General features: G+C 33.2%; 4 protein-coding genes and 2 non-coding genes across 6 annotated transcripts; 5 read left to right on the top strand and 1 right to left on the bottom strand.

The window, feature by feature from the left end:
- Positions 1–499: 499 nt before the first annotated feature.
- LOC11414701 (ubiquitin-conjugating enzyme E2 32) lies at positions 500–3,436 on the bottom strand. The gene is made up of 5 exons (XM_003609715.4): positions 3,206–3,436; positions 2,976–3,107; positions 2,769–2,853; positions 1,777–1,940; positions 500–1,141 (listed from the first exon to the last, which is right to left on the bottom strand). Exons 1-5 carry the CDS (start codon positions 3,311–3,313, stop codon positions 707–709), a joined length of 924 nt encoding a protein of 307 aa, XP_003609763.1. The 5' UTR covers positions 3,314–3,436; the 3' UTR covers positions 500–706.
- Positions 3,437–7,081: 3,645 nt separating this feature from the next.
- Positions 7,082–8,365, top strand: LOC11414699 (probable bifunctional TENA-E protein). The gene is made up of 3 exons (XM_003609713.4): positions 7,082–7,376; positions 7,448–7,665; positions 7,851–8,365. Exons 1-3 carry the CDS (start codon positions 7,215–7,217, stop codon positions 8,164–8,166), a joined length of 696 nt encoding a protein of 231 aa, XP_003609761.1. The 5' UTR covers positions 7,082–7,214; the 3' UTR covers positions 8,167–8,365.
- An 811-nt stretch (positions 8,366–9,176) lies between these two features.
- Positions 9,177–9,248, top strand: TRNAH-GUG (transfer RNA histidin (anticodon GUG)). Its single transcript has one exon. It is a non-coding gene; the product is annotated as a tRNA-His (tRNA).
- An 86-nt stretch (positions 9,249–9,334) lies between these two features.
- TRNAH-GUG (transfer RNA histidin (anticodon GUG)) lies at positions 9,335–9,406 on the top strand. The gene has a single exon. It is a non-coding gene; the product is annotated as a tRNA-His (tRNA).
- A 3,112-nt stretch (positions 9,407–12,518) lies between these two features.
- Positions 12,519–13,066, top strand: LOC11414698 (uncharacterized). Its single transcript, XM_024781076.2, has one exon. The coding sequence runs from the start codon at positions 12,612–12,614 to the stop codon at positions 12,891–12,893; it is 282 nt and encodes a 93-aa protein (XP_024636844.1). The 5' UTR covers positions 12,519–12,611; the 3' UTR covers positions 12,894–13,066.
- Positions 13,067–14,877: 1,811 nt separating this feature from the next.
- LOC25494116 (uncharacterized) lies at positions 14,878–15,426 on the top strand. The gene has a single exon (XM_013602857.3). It carries the CDS (start codon positions 14,945–14,947, stop codon positions 15,239–15,241), a length of 297 nt encoding a protein of 98 aa, XP_013458311.1. The 5' UTR covers positions 14,878–14,944; the 3' UTR covers positions 15,242–15,426.
- Positions 15,427–21,164: the final 5,738 nt, after the last annotated feature.

Raw genomic sequence — 21,164 nt, 5'->3', positions numbered from 1 at the left:
TTGGTGTTACTGTGATGCACAATATATTCATATAGAAAAATAAAATTTATATATTACTTTGAAGGCTCGTGATATTCAAGTCATCAAAGCAAGAAAGGGGAATCCACCCTTAAAAACGTTGTATTGCGAATGAATTTCACATATATTAAAAAAGTTGTCGAAAAAAGTCGTATTATGAATCACATGTATTAACAAAGTTGTTCTTATGATTACACTAAACTTTTCTATACCTTGGCTTAAAGGTTAAAGTGGTTTGTCCTTGCGAGCTTGGTAAGGATATGCATATATACAAGGTCTAGGGTTCAAACCCCGGCCACCACAAAAAAATAATTCAAGTGGTTTTATAGGATGTCATGTGAAAGACGATGATGACAATAAAAACTTCATTCTGGAAATTGAGTCATATATTTGCATTGTAGCGTGAATATTATTATTAGAACAAGTATACTTAAGTGGTTAGGAATTAGGATGCAATATGATGTAAAAAGACATCAAGAGATTTGACATTTGCATGGCAATCTATAAACTTTTCTATAGAGAATAATTCGTCAATTTATCATTGACCACGGTCAATATATAATTACATGCCATAAGTACAACAGCAGAGTCGTAAACTATCGGTTGAGTTTAGAAGCCCAAGACATCCCTAACAACAGCATGGGGCTAAGAATATTGATATTGGAGCTAACATGAACAATGAAAACACCTAAGATCCATTCATGAAAACTGCTCCATGTTCCGTAGATTTAATGAATTTCTTCAGCAAAAGAACCATGATAGCTATAGCAAGTCCAATAGCTGCCAGAGTAAACAATCGGTCATCAGGTTTTTGAACCCTTGTCTCTGGCTTCAGATTTTGAACCCTGGTATCTGACTTTCGGGGCAATTGATTGGTTGAGACGCCGGATGGAGTCTCATTTGAAGCTTCAACTCCTGCCGGGTTAGGATTAGCATTGACATTGACTTCTTGCTCTTCAACTATTCCGTCACCTGCTTGATCTGGAATCCCCTCTCCTGCAGGTGGAGCCTCAGGATTTTGAGTAACTTGGGTCTCAGCCTCCTCATTTTTGGGTTCTTCAGAAGCCTGCAGAGGGCTGGGTTGAGGAACAACGGCTGCCATGCTCAGCATATACTCATGTATCTGGGATGCCAGAGTGCAATTAGTACAAGATTATTATAATAAATGCTTTAGGGAAAGAAAAAAAAAAAAAGTACTCCCTCCGTCCCTATATATAAGACCCTTTTGCCAAAATCACGGGAATTAAGATAGTGGATATTTGTAAGGGTTTTTCTATCATATGCAAATTTGCACATGTTAAGAAATTTAAAATAGTAATTTTGCATTGGAACTTGAACATTTTGTATTAAATATATAACTTTTTGTTAAATAATTGTTGGTTTCAATAAAAACTTGCTACTTTTAGTTACCTTAACATGTGCAATATTGCACATGTTAGACAAACCCTATTTGTAATAAAGTTGTTTGTAATCACTATTGTTTTTACAATTTTATCCTTTAAGAAAGAAGGTTAGTTTATGTTTTCAACATGTTATTTATTGTTGATTGAAGAAAAAGATGTATAATAAATAGGGGCATGTATGTAAAGAAATAATTAATGTAGTTGGAAATAACAAAGGGGTCTTATAAAAAGGGACAAAAAAAATTCTCAAAAGGATCTTATAATTAGAGACGGAGGGAGTAACACTTAACATGGTTTAATCAACATGAGGGATCGACTAACATGCACTGTGAGAAAAACATTAAGCAGCATTTACCTCATCAATCAGTTTTTGACGTTCAGGAGTCCCAAATTTTGGAGATGCTTCACGGGATTTAATGGCCAAGGCACGCCTATCTTCTTTCTTGTAGTCTAATGAGCCCAAGGCACCGTTTGGGTTGGTGGGCATGAATGCAATCAATGCAACTAGAGCAGTCCTTACTGTCAAGAAATTTAAATCAGCCAAGTAGTGAGAGATAATCTTCTTCCATCAAAACAAAGTATGAATCTTCAGTGGTTGTGATAAATACTATTAAGAGGGGTTCAAAAGAGTTAACTGAAACTTGTTCAAGCACATGAAAAAGCTTAAAAAAATAGTTTATGAAACAACTTATGAACTCATTTTCGTAAGAATAAAACTGATTTCAGCTTATGCAGAGTTTATCCTCATTTTCTATTCCATTGTAGAAACAACATATGCATAGGCTCTAATACTATAAGTGTTATCTAAGTTGCATATCCTAAGTCCTAACGCCCCTCAAATGGCAAGAAAACAAGCATTCCATTCCCATTTGACATATGACTATACTTAAGTGCGAGTATTTCCTACACAAAAGTCGACTAATGACACGACTATAAATACGATATCAATCCTATTATATAAAGGGAAATTACTTTTCTTTTACTTGTAGAGCATCTCTTGCATAAAAAAACAAGATTCATGGAATGCTAGATAGGTCACTTTAATAGGTCACACAAAGTCAAATGTACAGCACTATTCAATCCTTAATTGAATTTGGAAAGGAAAAAAAAAAATCATGGAGGAATGGCAGGCAAGCGACCAACAAGCAGTGCCCCTAATCCTTTTTGGATGGCAAAACCAATCCACTTAAACACAACATAGTTAAAAAGTAACCTATATAACAAACACCATCTTACATGAATCTGCGATTCTTCTATGTCCAAAACGAGCAATGTACAAGTTATATAACAAATATTCCAACAACCAAACATAGCGAACAAATGTACTACTCCCAAACAAATACTCACCACTCCATGATGGTTGCCAATGCTCAGGATGATGATTTGATATGCTCAAACAAATCTTCGTTTGCGTCTCAAAACGACCATTAGGCTGAAAACATAGCAATTAAATTCATAATCATAGAAAAAATTGAGCTTTCATTAACAATTCAAACATAAATTAAAACAATTTAAGAACAAAATAACATGAAAATCTAGAAATTAGTATCTTACAGTCAACAACATAAACGAAGGAGGTTTGAATGGATATTCAGCAGGTAATTGAATCCTTCCATGATAAATTCCACCTTCAAATTCAGTTTCACGAGGACCCCTAATTGCAAATTGCCATTCAAATATATTTTCCTGAAACCAATCAAATACAATATTAATCAAATTTGCGTAATTTGATATCAAATTGAAAAACCCTAAAATTGGTGAAGGGTAAAAAGGGAGAAAGGAACCTCGAGAGGAAGGCTCATGAAATCATCGGAAGGGTTTGATTGCATCTCTTTGACCTCTTGGAGAATCCGCTTGACAGCTGGATTCTTCATGTTGTACTTGTCCGCCATGGTTGAATATGAGATTTGGTGCACGGAATTTGACGGAATCTGTTAAATTAAACGGAGATCGGAGAAAAGTGGTTACAGAGAAGAATTCATGGTCGGTGTGGTGTGGTGTGTGAGAAAATATCTGAATTTGGATTGGAAATTATATAGAATGGAGAAGATGGATCGCCACGTCATGGTATGTGTGATTGCTTATGTGTCTTTCTTTTATTGGTTAGGATGAAGCTGAGGTGTTTATTTATTCACTTCATTAACCCCACAAAAACAAATTACTCCAAAATTAATTTTCTTTATTGATTTTTCAACGTATGTCATGATGGCACTTCATAAGAGCGTTCTTGTTAATATTTTATTTTAAATTATATATATTTACTTCGATCTTACATTTATTTATTGGTGTTGAATAAGAATGAAAATGAGAGACATATGCATAAATTGTGTTTCAACTACACCACGATAGTTTTATTACATAAACTTCATGTTGTTAATTACAATTACAATAGAATGTGTTAGAATATAAGAGAATATGACATTCCTATATTTAGAGAATATACTATATTGTTTATATGTCGAATTTTTCTCTCAAGTTTGAGCATATATAAAATCAAAGACACCAATCATGTTATATATATATATATATATATATATATATATATATATATATATAACTCACCCAAGGACCACACATGATTTTGTAAAAACGTCCATCAAGTTGGAATTAACAAAACTTACGTTGTTTGAGTCAATATGATTAGTCATCTCATTGATTTTATCTCTTTAAATTCAAACATTTTTAGTAATTGTTTGAGTCAAATGAGGTCATATGTTACTAATATCACGATTATATATGTGTCCATTGCTAAAGTGTATAATGTCTTCAACATCGAATTTTACAACTACATTTTGTTTCTTACTTTTTTGAGATATCAAATTTCATTCGACAAGCAAACAATATCAAGTTTCCTCCAACAAGTAATCTGCACTCATATGTTAATTTGAGTAATCTAGTGAGTTTAACATTTAACTTTTATATCTCTAGATCAAATTCAAAACATATTTGTAACTAGTTTTTTATGTTCAGTTTAAGTAATCTAGGGTGTTTAACATTTAACTTTTATACCTCTAAATCAAATTTCTCACACATGTTTGCAACTAGTTTTTTTTTATTATAATATAATTTACAAGATTTCATGCTTGTGTTTGAGATAGAGAATTCTTCTAAGAGTTATTGGCTGAATCAATTGTGGATCTTATTAATGCTCTTGTCTTTCTCGTAGAAGTGACGATCATTCATCTTCTAGACTAGTCCATTTTGCAGGTTTTATTTTCTTTTTTGATTAATGTTTCTAGGGTAATTATTTATAAAAAATGCTTGGAAAATCAAAGTCAACCATGGAATAGTCATTTCTTGTTGAACCTTCGTCTTAGATTCACTTAATAGCTGACAATGAGGATTGTTAAGTGTTAATAATTTAAAATTGGAAATAATTGATAAATTTTATATAAAAAATAATAATTTTTGTTGTTTCAATGTGTTAAATGCATAATTTTTAAGATAAAAGTTTTTACTTTAAACTTCTTAACAAATGTCATTGTTTTCCTTTATTTAAATACGTAGAAATCATGTCCTCCTATATTTTAATTAGTAACTCTTCAAGATTGTTTCCTAAAAAAAACGAGTTTGGGTATGCTCAATTTACCTTTGCTCCATTAACACCAGAACTCAGACCAATTTATTTCCCAAACTCAGCCCGATTTGTTTCTCATTAACTCCAAAACTTCACTGTTCTATAAGTGACGGGTTGTGATGGGCTGATTACTGATGTGAGCGATGGACGGATTAGTGATGACAGATATGGTACGAAAAGATCCGCTCATGAAACCAGTGATTGGATAGCAATGAGCGGTGATGAGAGCAAGAAATGTGATAGGCGGCGATGGAGTAATTGGCGACGACAAGCGGCGAAAATTGGATGGTTACAGGTTGTGTGGGGGAAGGGGGTTGGACGAGATGTTAATTGAAGACGAAAGTGAACGGTGCTAATCTAAGGATTTTGTTTTATAACTTATATTTACCTTTTTAATTTTAACCATTGGATATTATTTTGCCACATGTCACACATCCATAAATGTAGATAATGGAGCAAAGGTAAATAGAGCATACCTGAACTCAAAAAATATTGCACATGTAGTTGCGGAGTTCAGGTATGCTCCATTTACCACATGCTTCATTTACTCCATTTAGGGTATTGGATGAATGACATGTGATAAAAAAAGATTCAATGGTTCATATTTTAAATAAAGAAAACATGTTTTGTTTTAATAAAAAAAAAATTAAAACTCAATTGCGGTTCCTCTTTCTATCAGGTACCTTTAACATTGCTCTCTTCTCAGCTTCATTGCAAACTCTTCCTCTCGCCTCTCATCACCGCCAACATTCGTCGACTGCACCATCACCGTTCATCTCAATCTAACGACGACAAAGAATTTTTGGAATACAAAGACTCTGAATCTCAACTTCAATTTTCTGTATTTTCCTTTGTATGTTCCTGCTGTCATGAATATTTTGAAATTGGCAAGGGTAAAAACGGGTAAGAATGAATCAAATGGTGTGGAAGAAAAAAGCAGCAATGATGAGGATGGGAGAAGGGCGGTGAGAGGAAGAGGGGGGATGTTGTGTTTGATCGACGACGACGGCGGAAGGCATGGCGGTGAGGGGATACGATTGTGAAAGATGAAAAAGACGTGGATGAGATGAATATCAGGATACGAGAGAAGAGAAAGAGGAACAACAATTAAGTTTTAATTTTTATTTTTTATTAAAAAAAAAAACATGTTTTGTTTATTTAAAATTTGAACAATTGAATCTTTTTTTGTCACTGCCATTCACCCAATATCGTAAATGGAGCAAATGGAGCATACCTGAACTTGTAGAATTGATGATACTATTATATATTTATGTATCAAAACTATTACAGTAATAAAGATGTTCATGTATGTCTAGAAGTCCTAGCTCAACTGGTCAATGTCAAAGTTGCAAAGCTGAACGTCGTGATCTGGGGTATAATCCGGGACATTACAGATGTGTGTGAGTTTAATTTCAGTGGATTACCACCTCATCTAAGACAAAAAAAAAAATGTTCATGTATTTAAGAAAAGAGATGATTTTTAGTCGCAACAGAATGAGTGCCCATATTTTTTACTACCTTTTAAATTTGCAATTAGGTTAATATACATGTACGTTTTTTCTTTCTTCAAAGAGTCTTGTGAAAAATTTACCCTTAAAGTGTTTAATTGGGATGTTTGAAGTTTAAACCCTAATTCATATATATATTATAAAATATTTCTATCAATCGAGCTAATCACACACAAACTATAAATTTGTTATTTTTTGGTCAAATAATCTGATAGTTATAAATTTACCTTTTTAATGGTGAATAAATCGAGTGTTTACGGTTCGAATACTGACATCTACTATATATATTAAACTCAGAAGAACATGAAATTGCAATTTTAATTATGGTTGATATGAATTATTTGTCTCCAAATATAATCCCAATTTCACCACAAAATAAAATAAAATAATATAATCCCAATTCGCAAAGTTTAATGTATATAATTCCAATTTTCAAATAAACAAATACACCGAGGGGTATTCTCTTAATTTAAAAAAAATAAAATTACAAATCTCCTTTATTAAAAACCAAAATGAGCTTTTATTTATTACAAAATAAAAATAACTAGCGGTGGGTGATGGGTCTGTGTGAGGAAAGGCAAGCCACGTGCAATGTGAGCACTTTACTAGAAGACACTGTTGTTGGCGGCCACCTCAAAGTTGAACGATTATATATATAATAAGTCTGAACAAACTCAACTCACACACCGATCACCGATCACCGATAAGATGCAGGTAATAGCAAAAGCAAAAGCTGAGGAGAAGAAAATCGGCTTGACAGAAACATGGTTGAGGAAACACCGTCCTATCTACGACGCAGCAACCAGACACCCTTTTATTCTTAGCATCCGTGATGGCACCGTTCAATCTCATTCCTTCAAAACATGGCTCGTAAGTAATTTTTTTTTATTATCATTTTTTCAATTTCAATTATTATTACAATTTTATCCATAATTTTGCAGGCTCAGGATTACTTGTTCGTTAGAGCGTTTGTTCCATTTGTTGCGAGTGTTCTGATTAAGGCTTGTAAGGAATCAGATGACAGTGATGATGTTGAAGTTATATTGGGAGGTATGGCTTCTCTCAAGGATGAAATATTATGGTTTAAAAGAGAGGCCAACAAATGGGGTATTTCATTCTCAGATGTTGTTCCTCAAAAAGCTAACATAAACTATTGCAGGTACTTTTATAAATTATTTAGCTTATTTCCATAAGTTTTTCTAGATAGCTTATGAAAAATAGTTTGAATTTATTTTATTTTCTATTATACAAATGTTTTATGAGACTATAATCAAATGTTCTAGGTGTTAGAGGACCATTTCTAGCTATATTTGCAAGGGCTGTTAATTTTATTGTAAGTGACAGGTTGCTGGAAAGTTTGATGAGCCCAGACGTTGATTATACCGTGACTCTTACTGCATTTTGGGCAATTGAAGTGGTGTATCAAGAGAGTTTTGCACATTGCATTGAAGAAGGCTCAAAAACCCCACCAGAATTGAAGGAGACTTGTGAAAGATGGGGAAATGAGGGATTTGGTCAGTATTGCCAATCTCTGCAAAAGATACTCAATCAGCGCTTGCAGAAGGCTTCTGATGATGAACTCAAAAAGGCTGAAGTTATGTTACTCAGTATTATTGAACATGAAGTTCATTTCTGGAATATGAGCCGTGGAAATGTCTGATTTTGTTTAAAAGAAATCTTTGATGTTTGTGTACTGTGTAAAATAATGAAACCTTGTTTATCTTGTTAAGTGTATGGAATGTCTAGATTAATTGAGTGGGAAGTAATTAAGCAGCAGGTTAAAGGAATGTACCATGTTTTATTAAGAAGGAAAAAATGTCGTAGAATTTTCAATAAGTTGTTAGTGTTGCTTTCTTCCACCTCATTTCATTAGTAGACCTTTTTGTCAAATTCTCAAAATATATGATTTCAGAACACAAACATACCCTTAAATAGTAATTTATCAGATATTCAATATCTCATAATGGCTTCTACTATAAGATGCAGAGGAAACAATTTATGGAACACATTTTTAAGGAGAATTGTTTGTTGTCTTATTGGCATGGCATTGTTCTACTAGGCCAACATGAAACTGTTATTTTACTTTACTGGTGGTCACTAATTAAAGTCGAGAAGAAAGAAGATACGAAATGAGAAGTTCTATCGAGGTAAGAATTTTATTTAATCTTCGTTTTATCAAAGCTGTTCTGCAGGTAGGATATTTAAGACCAAAAGAAAATAAGGTACAAGCAACTTTGCTTTGACAAATAAGCATAAAGATAAAGTTTCAAGCACAAGAAATTCATTTACCGAAGTGTTAGTTAATTCACCATATTGCTGATAAGATATTGAATTTTTGTAGAAATTTTTTAGTTACATGTTACATCCAATTTTAATTAAAATTAATCCATAATACCAAAATGGTCCATACATGTAAATTTGTAGATTCAATCTACGCAGAGACGTAAATTCAGTTTAGCTTTGTTTTCAATGAGTGCAACATAGTCAATTGAAAATTTATTTCAACCAAGAGTATTTGGTTATTTTTGGACTGTAACCGTTTTTCTTTTTTGTGTGATCAGTAGCTGTCAAATTTGTAGTTTAATATGTTTGTTCAAAAAAAAAAAAATTGTAGTTTAATAATATCAATATTGTAATAAATATTTGAAATTGACAAGACATAACAACAAAGTGGCTGTAGTTTAGTGGTGAGAATTCCACGTTGTGGCCGTGGAGACCTGGGCTCGAATCCCAGCAGCCACAAGTTTTTTATCTACGCATTTTTTGTGTACTAGTATCTTTTTATCTGAAAATAGTAAAAGCAAGTCATGCGGAAAACAAGCATCAATGTGGCTGTAGTTTAGTGGTAAGAATTCCACGTTGTGGCCGTGGAGACCTGGGCTCGAATCCCAGCAGCCACAAATATAACATTGATTTTTTGCTATTTTTTTCATATCATGATATTTAAGATATGTGAGTATGATTCGTAAAAATAAAAAAATGTGTGTTTTAACTTTTAGTCATTTTCTATTCACAAAATGCATCACCACTCTGTTGAGCCTTGCAACAATCAGCAAGTTCAAATTCTAGATACATGAACATAGAATTTAAACGGTCATTTTATCAAAAAAAAAAAAAGAAGATTTTTCAGCTTTATACCTAGACATTTTCTGGCTTAAACTATATGTAGTTTCTTTTTTTATGGGAAAATAATTATATGTAGTTTTGGTCTGCGATTTTAACTTATGTTCAGTTTTAATCATTTAATTTTTAAATCAACGATTTTGGTCTTTCAATTTTTTAAAGGGTCCTGTTAACGAGTGTTTCCACGTAACTCTTTAAGCATTTTAAAATAAGTAATTATTCTTTAAAAAAGTCAAATATTTTAATTTTCAATGTATTGATTATATGTATTTTCATAAATTCTTACTACTTACGGTCCTTAAAAAGTGTCACAAAGACACTTGTTAATATTTCTCTTTTTAAAATGTCAAATATTTTCCCCGCGTATGCATTTAGGTTATTTGAACTCGGATTTTTTTAGTTACTTTTGTGACATAGATATATATATTTTGATGAAATAGAAATTATTTGTTAAATGATAATCTATCTAAACTTTGTCATGTCATCAAGAGAGTTGCCACATCAACATCTCATTTGTCATATCAATCAAAATTTAGTATTCTCATTTTTCCATATTATCAAAAATTAGCATTAAATGTATATGTTAAGGGAAAAAAAAAATTAGACATTTTAAAATTTGGGAAACCAAAATAGTAAATTTAGAAATATAGGAACCAAAATCGTGAATTAGTAAAAGTATTAGGATTACAAGTGCATTTAATTCAATAGTGACTACATAGAATCCAGATCCATAAGAAAGATAAAACGATTCTATTATATCAAGATGAAAGATGCTTTCATTTTGCAAATTATCTTTGGGGGAATAATAAATATCAAATATACCAACAAATCAAGAATAACTTTATTTAATTCCACTGGCAAATGGTTCTTTCTTATTATCTATGTACAAGCAAGCACTATTATATTCCTGATCTCCATCTATAAAAGAAGAGTTCTGGTATGCTCACAAATTAATCAATTCTAGTCAGATCAAATACATAAATTATTAGCAGAGTCACATTCCATGGCTGATCTTCAACAAAAACTGGATGCTCTCAAGGGTCTTGTTGGTGTGCTAAATAGCATGGATGATGGTGAAAGTGAAACTCAAAATGGTTCTCCTTCAACACCCTTGCCTGGAAGAAATCGCTCCAACAAAGCAAAATATAACAACACTGGCAAACAAAATATAAAAGGTCTAAGTAATCAAACTGGCTTCACTGAAGGCAATGCTAATGGAGCTATCAACTTTGGTGATTTACGTATGTAAATAATTATATTGTCACATATAATAATTATAATTAGAATAAGTGCTTTGTTGCACGGTTCCAATTAATATATATCTTCAGAAGTTTTATTAATATATGATATGATATGATATGATGGCTTCTAATTAATTAACCGAATCTGTATATGATATTGGTAGCCTATTCTACAAAGCTTTTTCAAAAGTATTTTATGATTTTCTTAATTTTAAAAATAAAATAAGTTATTCCCTCCTTCCCTCCAAAATTCTTGACCCAAGCTTATAAACAATCAACTTTGTCACGACCCAATTTGGATGGTAACCGTAACCGGTGCAGAGAATTCTAGTCTAGCCAGGGCAAGCCTCAACAAAATCTCAACTACAGTTTGGAAACAAATATCAAGTTAAATTAGTGACCTAATCACCTATTCAACCAAAGAAAAATTAATAAAGGTTGTATAGATCCATAACAATCAATCAACAATACTAAAAAGACATAACAGATAATTTCAAAGATCCTCATTTTTCATTTCTCAGGGTTATTGAACCTTACTTGATCTTGATGTGTCTCATGGAAAGAGCAAACACATTGAGACTACATTTGAATTGAAGGGAAGTGTTAAAAAGTAATTTAAATGTATTAGTTAGTGTTGGAGTTAGCTGTAACTAACCAACTCAATTAATTACTACTGTTGCAAAATTTATGAATAGTGATCTTAATGAAATAAAGAATAGTGCAATTTTATGAATCATCCCTCTTCCTTTTCTCTGATTTGAAGAGCTACTGCTTTAACAGAAAAATCCCTTAACATAAGTTACAATTGCAGAATAGTCTTTAAGAAATTGAAATGACTTGTGTGATAATCTTTTCTTTTTTCTTTAAAAAATTATTCTATAAATAAAATAAAGGTTTTGTTAACGAGTGTCCGGGGCACTTTGTAAGCATTCCAAATTTAGTAATTATTCTTTTAAAAAGTCAACTATTACAATTTCCAACGCATTCAATACACAACTTTTCATTTAAAATTTACTATATAAAGTGCTTAAAGAGTACCCCGAAAACACTTGTTAACATTTCCCATAAAATAATTCTAAAAAACAGTTTTTCAAAGTTTCTCCACTTTTTCTAAAAGGGACAATAAATACATTTCAAATGTTTTATAACTCTAAAAATACAAACCGTTTAAATTTAATTCTTAGAAAAAGTTTCTTCTGCTCATATTATATGTCATCAAGTACCTTGTAAAGACAAAAAATACCCTGCATAAATAAGGACCTTCAGCAAGTTGAACTCCTCTCAAGTAACTTAAATATTAAGGTTGGTCATACATGATCCACATTTTTGAGTAATGACTTTTCTGTTATGAACTTTGAGAGTAAGGACTAATGATATGAATCTATGCTAACCAATTAAGCAAAGGAATATTACTTCATATATATGCCCTTGGCATTGATTCCCTTATCAGCACAGCTTTAGATATGTGAATGATATAAATTCTTCTTGCTTTGTTTTATTTGTCCATATGCATCTAACAAGCATATAGGAGCAGTAATTAAAGTGAAGCACTACCATTGTGTGGAACCATATTCCTCTCACAATACTATCTTCATTTGCATTCACATTTATTAATTAAATATTCTTCTCTCCACACAAAGTCTATTAAAGGAAGATCAATTCCTCAGACATAGCAAAGCTATCTAAAAAACCTGCATATAACAAGTTTTCCATTTTCTCAAGTCAATTAAGCATTCAATCAATGGCAGGTATTGCATCTGGAATCTGCAACCTTGCTGTGGGCACAGGCGATGCTCGCCGCCGGCAAACACAAGCACAATGTTGTCCCAACGGCAACGTTCCCCCTCCTGCTCCTGCTCCTGCTCCTGCTCATGCGCCTGCGCAGTCATCTGAAGAATTCACCTATTCAAATGCTGGAAAGCAAAATATCAAAGGTCTTACTAATCAAACTGGTTATGTTAAGGGTAATGCTAATGGAGTCATCAACTTTGGCACCTTGACATCATCTGCTAGGCAAGCATGAATGAATCCTTTTGATAACATGCATGAAGCAATAATGTATATCTGGTTGAGGCAACTCAATATAATTATTACTAAGTAAATAAATTCTGCTTTGTTGCTTTAGCATTTTATAATGTGTGTGTTACTCGGATCATAACCATAATAATATGTAGATAAAATAAAATATGGGCTGAATTCTCGAATTTCAATTAAAGTTTCATATAAGAAAAAAAACTCCATTAAGGGTCTTCTAATTAATTGTTCAAATATATTCTACCAATACAATAAAGTTACGAAATAATTAAACAAAATTTATATTTGGAACATACTGAGATTGTTATTTACACTGGTGTATAATTACTTGAGAACTAATACTAAAGTTGGACAAATTTAAACTGGGTTCAAATTTGTTGAGGTCAAAACTTTTTTAAAAGTTTATTTAACCAGAAGATTGAACTCTGAGTTATTTAAAAAGTGTTTAAGGCTATGTTTATTTCTATGATGGGATGGAAAAAACGTACGTCCAACTTGAAGCCACAATTTCCAGCTTTTGTATTTCCATGGCAAGAGTGCCTCAAAACGCGAGAATTAACTAACCAAACATACAATTAATCTAAAAGAGATCTATATATTTAAGCAAATATAAATATTAGAATCAGTGTGCTTCTAATATGGACCTCAAAAGAAGGGTACAAAGGTGAACCCTTAGCATTTTTACTGAAATTGTGATGGAACCATCTTAATTCTAAGGATGAGTTTGTTAGGATTATTATGTAGGAATTATATATATATGTCAGGAATGGTTGCAGGCAGTTGATTAAGGATTGAGGGGAATACATTTTGTTGTACTGTAACAGGATAACATGGTAACTTTGTAGGTACTGTCATAGCCCTTTTGGTTTGTAAAAATAAACATAGATAAAACTAGTCTGCTGCATGGATTTATTCTACAGTGTTTTGTATCAATTTTTCCAAATGGATAAAAAAGTGATCTTCCAATTAAAACTACATAATTTTATCCATTGAGTTCCATAAAGTGTGACTCCTTTGTGCATTTGAATTTGTGTTTTAACTTATTAAATCTGAGTTGGGAATCATACATATACCACACTAGAAAGAAAGTAAAAAAAATCAACATTAGCTTATTGTGCAAGCTACTACCTCAAATACGTATAAATGAGTGTTAAACTTGCCCAAACCAAATAATTTAGTTAAGCCATAAAAGCCAGCATCACATTGTTTTCCTAACCAACAATGGCAGGTTCTGTTCTGCAGTTGCTTCCTCTAAATGGCAACGATGATGATCCGGTGGAGACACGATCGATATCCACACTCTCCCTACTTGGATTAACGGTGCCCCTTTCCCCTTAAAACCAGAGGGTTAAACATATTTGTCAATCATTTAATTTTCTGACCAATATAAGTTTTGCTATTTGTTTGTTTGTTTATAAAAAGTCTAACAGTGAAACTCAAACAAGCTAAATCTCGAGAAATGAAAAATTCAATATATCTTAGAACCTTTTATCATTTAAGTTGTCCTTACGAGATTGTTTTGCTAAACTATTATTCTTATCTTTCCGAATATTATCATTAGGATGACAACTTTTCCAATAAGCAAAACATCGCAAATAATCCAAACAGATATGGCGGAACTGCCAATATCCACCCAACCTTTTCATCATTGAGCCATCACTTTTTATAAAAAAATAACTCTTAATTCTGGTGTGCAAAATATAAATACACTAAATGTCTATCTAGCTAGTTATTCACCGTTTAAAGAACCTTCTTTGGTAGTAATGTCTATCTTTGGTCCATATGGATAACAGATTTTTTTTTATTGAATTTCAGTTGGAAATCAATATACAACACTAGATCTACTTTCTACAGAATTAGAATATATTTCAAATCCTAGTTTTCAATAGAAGAAAAATAAGGCAAACATTATAGCTTATTGTGCAAGCTACAACCTCAATATTCCTTGCCTGTATATAAAAGTGTACCAAACTCTCTCAAACCAACTAATTTACATTAGCCACATAAACTAGCTTTCGTATTGTTTCACAACAACTAACAATGGCAAGTTCTAGATCATCTCTTCTGCAGTTGCTTCGTCTATTAGATGGCCATGACACTGAAACCGACACTGATGACGAACTGGTGGAGCCACAACCCCGACACTCGCCCAATTCCAATGCTGTTGCTCCTCAGCGACATGACACGTCACAGGACCAGTTCCTTGCCTCGTTTAACAACACAGGAACACAAAACATGAAAGGTCTTATAAACAACTCTGGTTACACCAAAGGCAATGGTAATGGATCCATCATCTTTGGTGGCTTTGACTCTTCCAATAGACGGTATAATTATTAATCTTGTACACATCAAAATGATGTAATCTTCTCTAACATATAGTGGAGCAAGTAAGATCTCTAATATAGTTAAATAAAATAGTGAGGTTTTAATACCTCATCTCTTAATAAGTATCTATACTTATATCTGTTTCTGTCTCCTGTAGTATTCTAATAAGAGTATATATATGATGATTAAATCTTAAACTGAAACGGATTAAATTTCAGAGACGCAATTCATCCATATATATGCACGGAAAATGAAGCTGAACTAACAAATATGAAGAAGAAAAAAATGCAAAGTGCATCCCAATCGTATGGGAATATGGCGTCAAATGTCACCATTTGTGTTTCCCAATCATTTCTCATAGCCATTGATGAGTTGATGTACTTCTACACTTTCCACTTATACATGGCTTCCATTTGGAGTTGTAACATGTAGGAAACACTTCTCCTAGTAGAAAGTTGGTCCACTTGTAAATACAACTCAATTGATAATTGCAAGGACGTTGATATGCAAGATACGGAGTTCAAACTCCAAATTCTCTACACTTAAGGTGTGTGAGTCTAGCCACAAGACTAATTGATTAAAAAAGTCGGTGCAACATTAGTTGCCATAGAAAAAATACCAAAACCTTGGATCGATAAAGTACAACATTCTCAACTGTTTTTTTTTTAATGATTTTTGGCTTTTTCGTTTTTAAATAGTGAGTTTGATTAGTCTCCAAAATTGAAGTAGTTAACCTGAGACATTTAAAAGTGTTTGAGCATAAGATTCAAGGTTCTAACTAACTACTAACATCTGTAAATAAAAAAAGTTTGAACAATTTAACAAACAGGATAATCCAAAAATGTTCATCTTCTTTACTCCAAGTTCAGTCCCACACTCATTGATCAAATAATCGCCCGGTTGATCATCTAACAATAAAATCAAATCAAGATAAAGTTCTATAAAGAAGAAAATTGCAAGTCATTCATACATCATACCAAAAGGAGATACTTTCACCACTCCCTACCTTCTTATCCTCTCCTTTAGAAAACCACTGAATTGTCCATATCAATGTATAGAGCATTAGTCTCTCCACTAAGAAGAATAACTCTTACTAGACCATTATAGATAAATGTTTTTTGGACACTCAATTTGACATTAATACCGTATTTTTATACATTAACACTTAATTATTGTGTATTTTATACGGACTCAGATACAATGTTTGGTTTTGTATATATAAATTATTAAGGCGAGAGAAAATTGTATACAATAGAGCTTCGTTATCCAGCAATTAAAATTCTCCACAACACTATTTCGAGAGGCTTAAGCTAAACATATTTAAGCCCTTTGTATGAATAGGTTAGATCAAAGATTATGACTTCACAAAATTTCAAAATGCACGTGGATAATGTAGTTTTAATTCACTCCCACCAGTTTACAGAAATCAGATACAATAGGATAACTGCAGGTCCCCTTCAAAATGATTTAAAATCTTTCAAACAAATTGCACACTGAAGTTGTCTCTCAATAGTATTTTACACATTACAGAGTTCCTCCACTTACTCTTGCTCTAGAGAATAAAGATCTCTAATTTCGAAAATGGTATTTGAGTTTAGGTTCAAAAACACTAATTTCATGTCATTTTATGCATCTAGAATATATCTATTTATAAAGTAATAACATCAAAGTAGAGGTTTAATACTACAAAGTAATAACATAAAAGTAGAGGTTTAATCCTACAAACACATGATTTTTCCAAAGAACACAACCACGAATCACTGGTAACCTTGTGTGTGGTATTTACATTGTTGTACATATTTAAACATTATTAGGAGCATGCAACCTTTGAAATTTATTTTAAAAATTTCTCACAAATTTTTCATATTATCATCATTATTAAGGAATTAAAGACAGTATGCAAATTCCTATAGAAGTCATCAATCAATTTCTCATTTGATACTATCTTCCTTGCAATTTGGACCAAGAAAGTCGATACTTGAAACTCCAATCAACATGTGTTTAGACCCATATGTGTCAAGTGCTCACTTAATTAGAATCTTGCTCTCCACCCTCTGCACATTTTGCTCGCGCCCTGCAGCCGTTCCAAATTTACCCTTGCGCACCTTAAGTAACGATGCGCAACTTAACTCACGCAGCGCAGGTTAAGTGACGCAGTGTTACTGTTTTCGTACAAAACCCATCAGTCCAAACTTCAAGCACCATTTTCTTTCCCTCCACCTTCAAAAACCCAAAAAGTGCGATTTTTTGGGTCAAAATCCTCATCCCAAACCATTGCAAATCGTCATGAAGCAAGTTTCTATGCTCATCAAGCACCAAATATCAGGTATTGTATCATCAAAACTCATCTCATTTTGCTGGTTTTTGTGCTTGGTTCGTCTGGTTTTCGTAGGCCATAGGGCTAGGTGCGCAAGTTAACTTGCGCAAGTAGTAAAGGATGCGTGACTTAAGTCACGCATGTGTTAAAGTGTTGCGTGACTTAAGTCACGCCACTGTGCTCTCTTGATTTTTGAATTGTTTGCGCCACTTTTGTTCTTGGTTAGCTTGTTCCACAAATAATTTATTTATTCTTCCTTTGTAAATTTTTTTATTCAATAGATATATAGTGAGATGGTTGACAATGTCGCGGATGATGACGTTAAACTGAAACCGGCCAAAAATGAAGTTTCCGGTGAAGGTTTCAGTGATGTCAAACCAACCGTTAATTTGAAATCGTTTAAAGTCCAAATTCCAATGCAAGCTCGAATTGGTAAAATTGAAGAACCTAAACGAGTACCTATCGGTGTTGTTTGTGAAGCTCGCGACACCGCCTCATTTTTTACAACAAGTGCAAGATGGAGAGAGCGAGAAGAGTTACTTACTTGGGTTCGTTAACAAGGGGTAAAGGCCGGATTCGGTGTTTGTATAGATAAATCTGTTTTAAAAAGGTCGTACTTGACGATGCAATGTGAAAGGAGTGGGATATACAAGCCACCTAAGACAAGGAAGAAACCGAACCTTGAAGGCATCGGCCCAAGGAAATGTAATTGTCCGTTTAGGTTGAAAGGTTTCTTTGATTCGTGAGGCGGAGAATTGGCATTTTGCATTTTTGGATAGACAAAATGCTTATACTGAGCTCATGTCCAAGGAGCTGATGCCGCCAAAGAAACCAACAATGAGCACAATCCAATTGTTTGTGATGATACTCCCACTCCGCGAAAAAAGGAACAAGATCTTGAATGGACGGAAGACATGGAAGAAGACGACGATTTAGGAATTTCACTAGACCTCTTAGATAGGTTATTATAAGTTAGGACACTTATAGGTCGGTCGGTGTTCGTCCTATTTTTTGGTGGTATTACACCCCGACGTATTTTTTGGTGGCCGATTATGTAATTTGGATATTTGTGGCTAATATGTAACTAATATTATATATATTAAATGAAATGAATTATTTTTTTTTGGTGGTCGGTTATGTCACACCAATTATTGCTCGCATTACTTACTTTGTCACTAATTATTCAACTATTTATTTTATCTCATTTATCTCATATTTGTTCTCATACTTTCATTATATTTTTGTGAAGTGAAACATGTCTGAAGATGCACAAGATCCGGTTAAACTTCATGTACTTTATGTAGATGTGAAAAAGAGGGCTTGGTTGACTATAAACCCCACTGACAAGTTGGACGAGTTGAAAGCAAAACTTGACGACTTCTTTATTCATATTGGTTCAAATCACAGAACATATTATGTAGTAGTACAAGTTCTATGCGTAGACTTGGGGGAGGATAAGGAAGACCGTGTATTTTCCACAACTAGTCAAAGATGATAGTGACGTTGATTACATGTTTCGCGTGATGGTTGAAAATAACTTTTTACATCTTTATGTCTGATCTGTTGAAGTGTTATATTTATTAATGTGTAATAGTAATAGTGTAATGTTTTTCGAATTTGTGTCTGTATTGTTGAATTTTAATGAATTTGTGTTGATGTAATTTAACAATGAATTTGGGTAATTCTGACTGTTTATAAGAGATTATGTAATTTGAGAAATTTATGGACAAATTTGTGTAATTTGGATCGTTTACGTGTGTTTAAGTGATTACGGGTCATTACCAGCGAATTTGTGTAATTTGGACCATTTGGATCGTTATGCGTGATTATGTGATTGTGAAAAAAACGATGTTTTTGTGTAATTTTCATCGATTGTGTCGTATTATCCAACAATCTTGTTAAACTGGAGTAAGTCGGTTCAATTACGAGCATCTTAAGGTTACAGGTCTTTGATGACACATATTGCATTCAATGCATATCATTACAACATTTATTGATGTATTGATATATCAGTAGAGCGTGAGTTAACTCGCACAAGTGTTAACACTATGCGTGAGTTAACCCACGCAGTGTTTTACACTTGCGCAACTTAATTGACGCAACCTCACGCAGTGTTTTACACTTGCGCATCTTAACTTGCGCAGCGTTATTTTTCACTTGCGTTAGTTAACTAGCGCAAGGGTAAATTTGGAACGGTTGTAGGGTGCGAGCAAAATGTGCCGGGTGGAGAGCAGAATTCACTTAATTATTGCATTTCAGATAAAGATGTCAAAATGTATGATACAATAGCTATCATTCAATTGCTTTGAAGTTTGAACGAATATATGAAAAACATTTCTCTGAATTTTAGTGGTCTACATATTTTTCCGTAAAAAATTCTAAGAATTAGAAATCATGTTGTTGAATACCAACTCGAGCGGTGCGCAGCGTTATTTTCACTTGCGTTAGTTAACTAGCGCAAGGGTAAATTTGGAACGGTTGTAGGGTGCGAGCAAAATGTGCCGGGTGGAGAGCAGAATTCACTTAATTATTGCATTTCAGATAAAGATGTCCACAAATGTATGATAGATGGCATATACTACTGTGGCATGGTTGGTACTACGGAATTTAGACGTTTCTTATCTTCAATTGCTTTGAAGTTTGAACGAATATATGAAAAACATTTCTCTGAATTTTAGTGGTCTACATATTTTTCCGTAAAAAATTCTAAGAATTAGAAATCATGTTGTTGAATACCAACTCGAGCGGTGGATTCTTTTAGGCTCTGTTTGGGAGGAGAGGGGGAGGAAGGGTTTGAGGGGCTTAGTATTTTTTTCATAATACAAAGTTCCCACAATTTGGGGAAATTAAAAAATTGTAATGGAGGAGGGTTTTGAGGGGTTTGGGTAAATTTTCCAAATCCAATATATATATATTGTTATAATACTCACAAAATTAAAAGTGCATTAATCATAAGTAATCTTTTATCATTCACAGTAAAAACACTCAAAATTTGAAAGACTATTTTTCGCTCTTATCTCATCCCTCCGATGGCCTACCCTTCATTTCCATCTCAACTCCCAAACAAAGCCTTAAGAAGACTAACTCATTACTATTTTTTCTTCATAAAACTTGAAGAGAAAGAAAAAAAAAAAAACTACTTATCACTTAAGTTGATACCTTTCTGTGAGCCCTGATATTCTCATTTTCGCATCTATAAAAGGCTAATTTTCCTTCAACGTTATGAAAGCACACACTTCATAGACAAAAAAGCCAAATTAAAGAGTTTTTTTTTATACACTTCTGTTTGATTGACCCCAATGGCAGGGATGGGGGTTTGCTGACTTGATGGATGGAGGTGATAGAAGCCAAGCAACTGCAACTCGGCTTGAATCAAATTTCAACCTCCATTCTCCTCTCCCTGTCCAAGCACCGGCAGCTGACTTTCTCAATGGAGACAGCCAAAAGCTATTAGGTGTAACCAATAACACCAACATCAAGTTAAAGGGTGATGGTAATGGAGTGTTTACGCTTGGCAACTTCGAATGAAATCAGTTGCAGCTGGCCTAGTTATACTGATGGCCTTCATACATATAAATAACAGCACCTACTATTACGGAAGGGCCTATAACAACTAAT

Source organism: Medicago truncatula, chromosome 4 (genome assembly GCF_003473485.1).
Source record: "Medicago truncatula cultivar Jemalong A17 chromosome 4, MtrunA17r5.0-ANR, whole genome shotgun sequence".
NCBI lineage: Eukaryota > Viridiplantae > Streptophyta > Magnoliopsida > Fabales > Fabaceae > Medicago > Medicago truncatula.
The sequence above is the reverse complement of the archived record's forward strand: the minus strand, read 5'-3'. Positions and strand labels throughout refer to the sequence as shown.

What these genes read in the sequence shown, in the direction of transcription:
- LOC11414701 (XM_003609715.4), bottom strand. Translation starts at nt 3,313, where the DNA reads ATGGCGGACAAGTACAACATGAAGAATCCAGCTGTCAAGCGGATTCTC. An exon ending in TCATGAGCCTTCCTCTCGAG is followed by an intron (nt 3,108 to 3,205) that starts GTTCCTTTCTCC and finishes GATTGGTTTCAG; the next exon opens with GAAAATATATTTGAATGGCA. An exon ending in CTTCGTTTATGTTGTTGACT is followed by an intron (nt 2,854 to 2,975) that starts GTAAGATACTAA and finishes CTATGTTTTCAG; the next exon opens with CCTAATGGTCGTTTTGAGAC.
- LOC25494116 (XM_013602857.3), top strand. Translation starts at nt 14,945, where the DNA reads ATGGCAAGTTCTAGATCATCTCTTCTGCAGTTGCTTCGTCTATTAGAT.
- LOC11414699 (XM_003609713.4), top strand. Translation starts at nt 7,215, where the DNA reads ATGCAGGTAATAGCAAAAGCAAAAGCTGAGGAGAAGAAAATCGGCTTG. An exon ending in ATTCCTTCAAAACATGGCTC is followed by an intron (nt 7,377 to 7,447) that starts GTAAGTAATTTT and finishes ATAATTTTGCAG; the next exon opens with GCTCAGGATTACTTGTTCGT. An exon ending in GCTAACATAAACTATTGCAG is followed by an intron (nt 7,666 to 7,850) that starts GTACTTTTATAA and finishes TGTAAGTGACAG; the next exon opens with GTTGCTGGAAAGTTTGATGA.
- LOC11414698 (XM_024781076.2), top strand. Translation starts at nt 12,612, where the DNA reads ATGGCAGGTATTGCATCTGGAATCTGCAACCTTGCTGTGGGCACAGGC.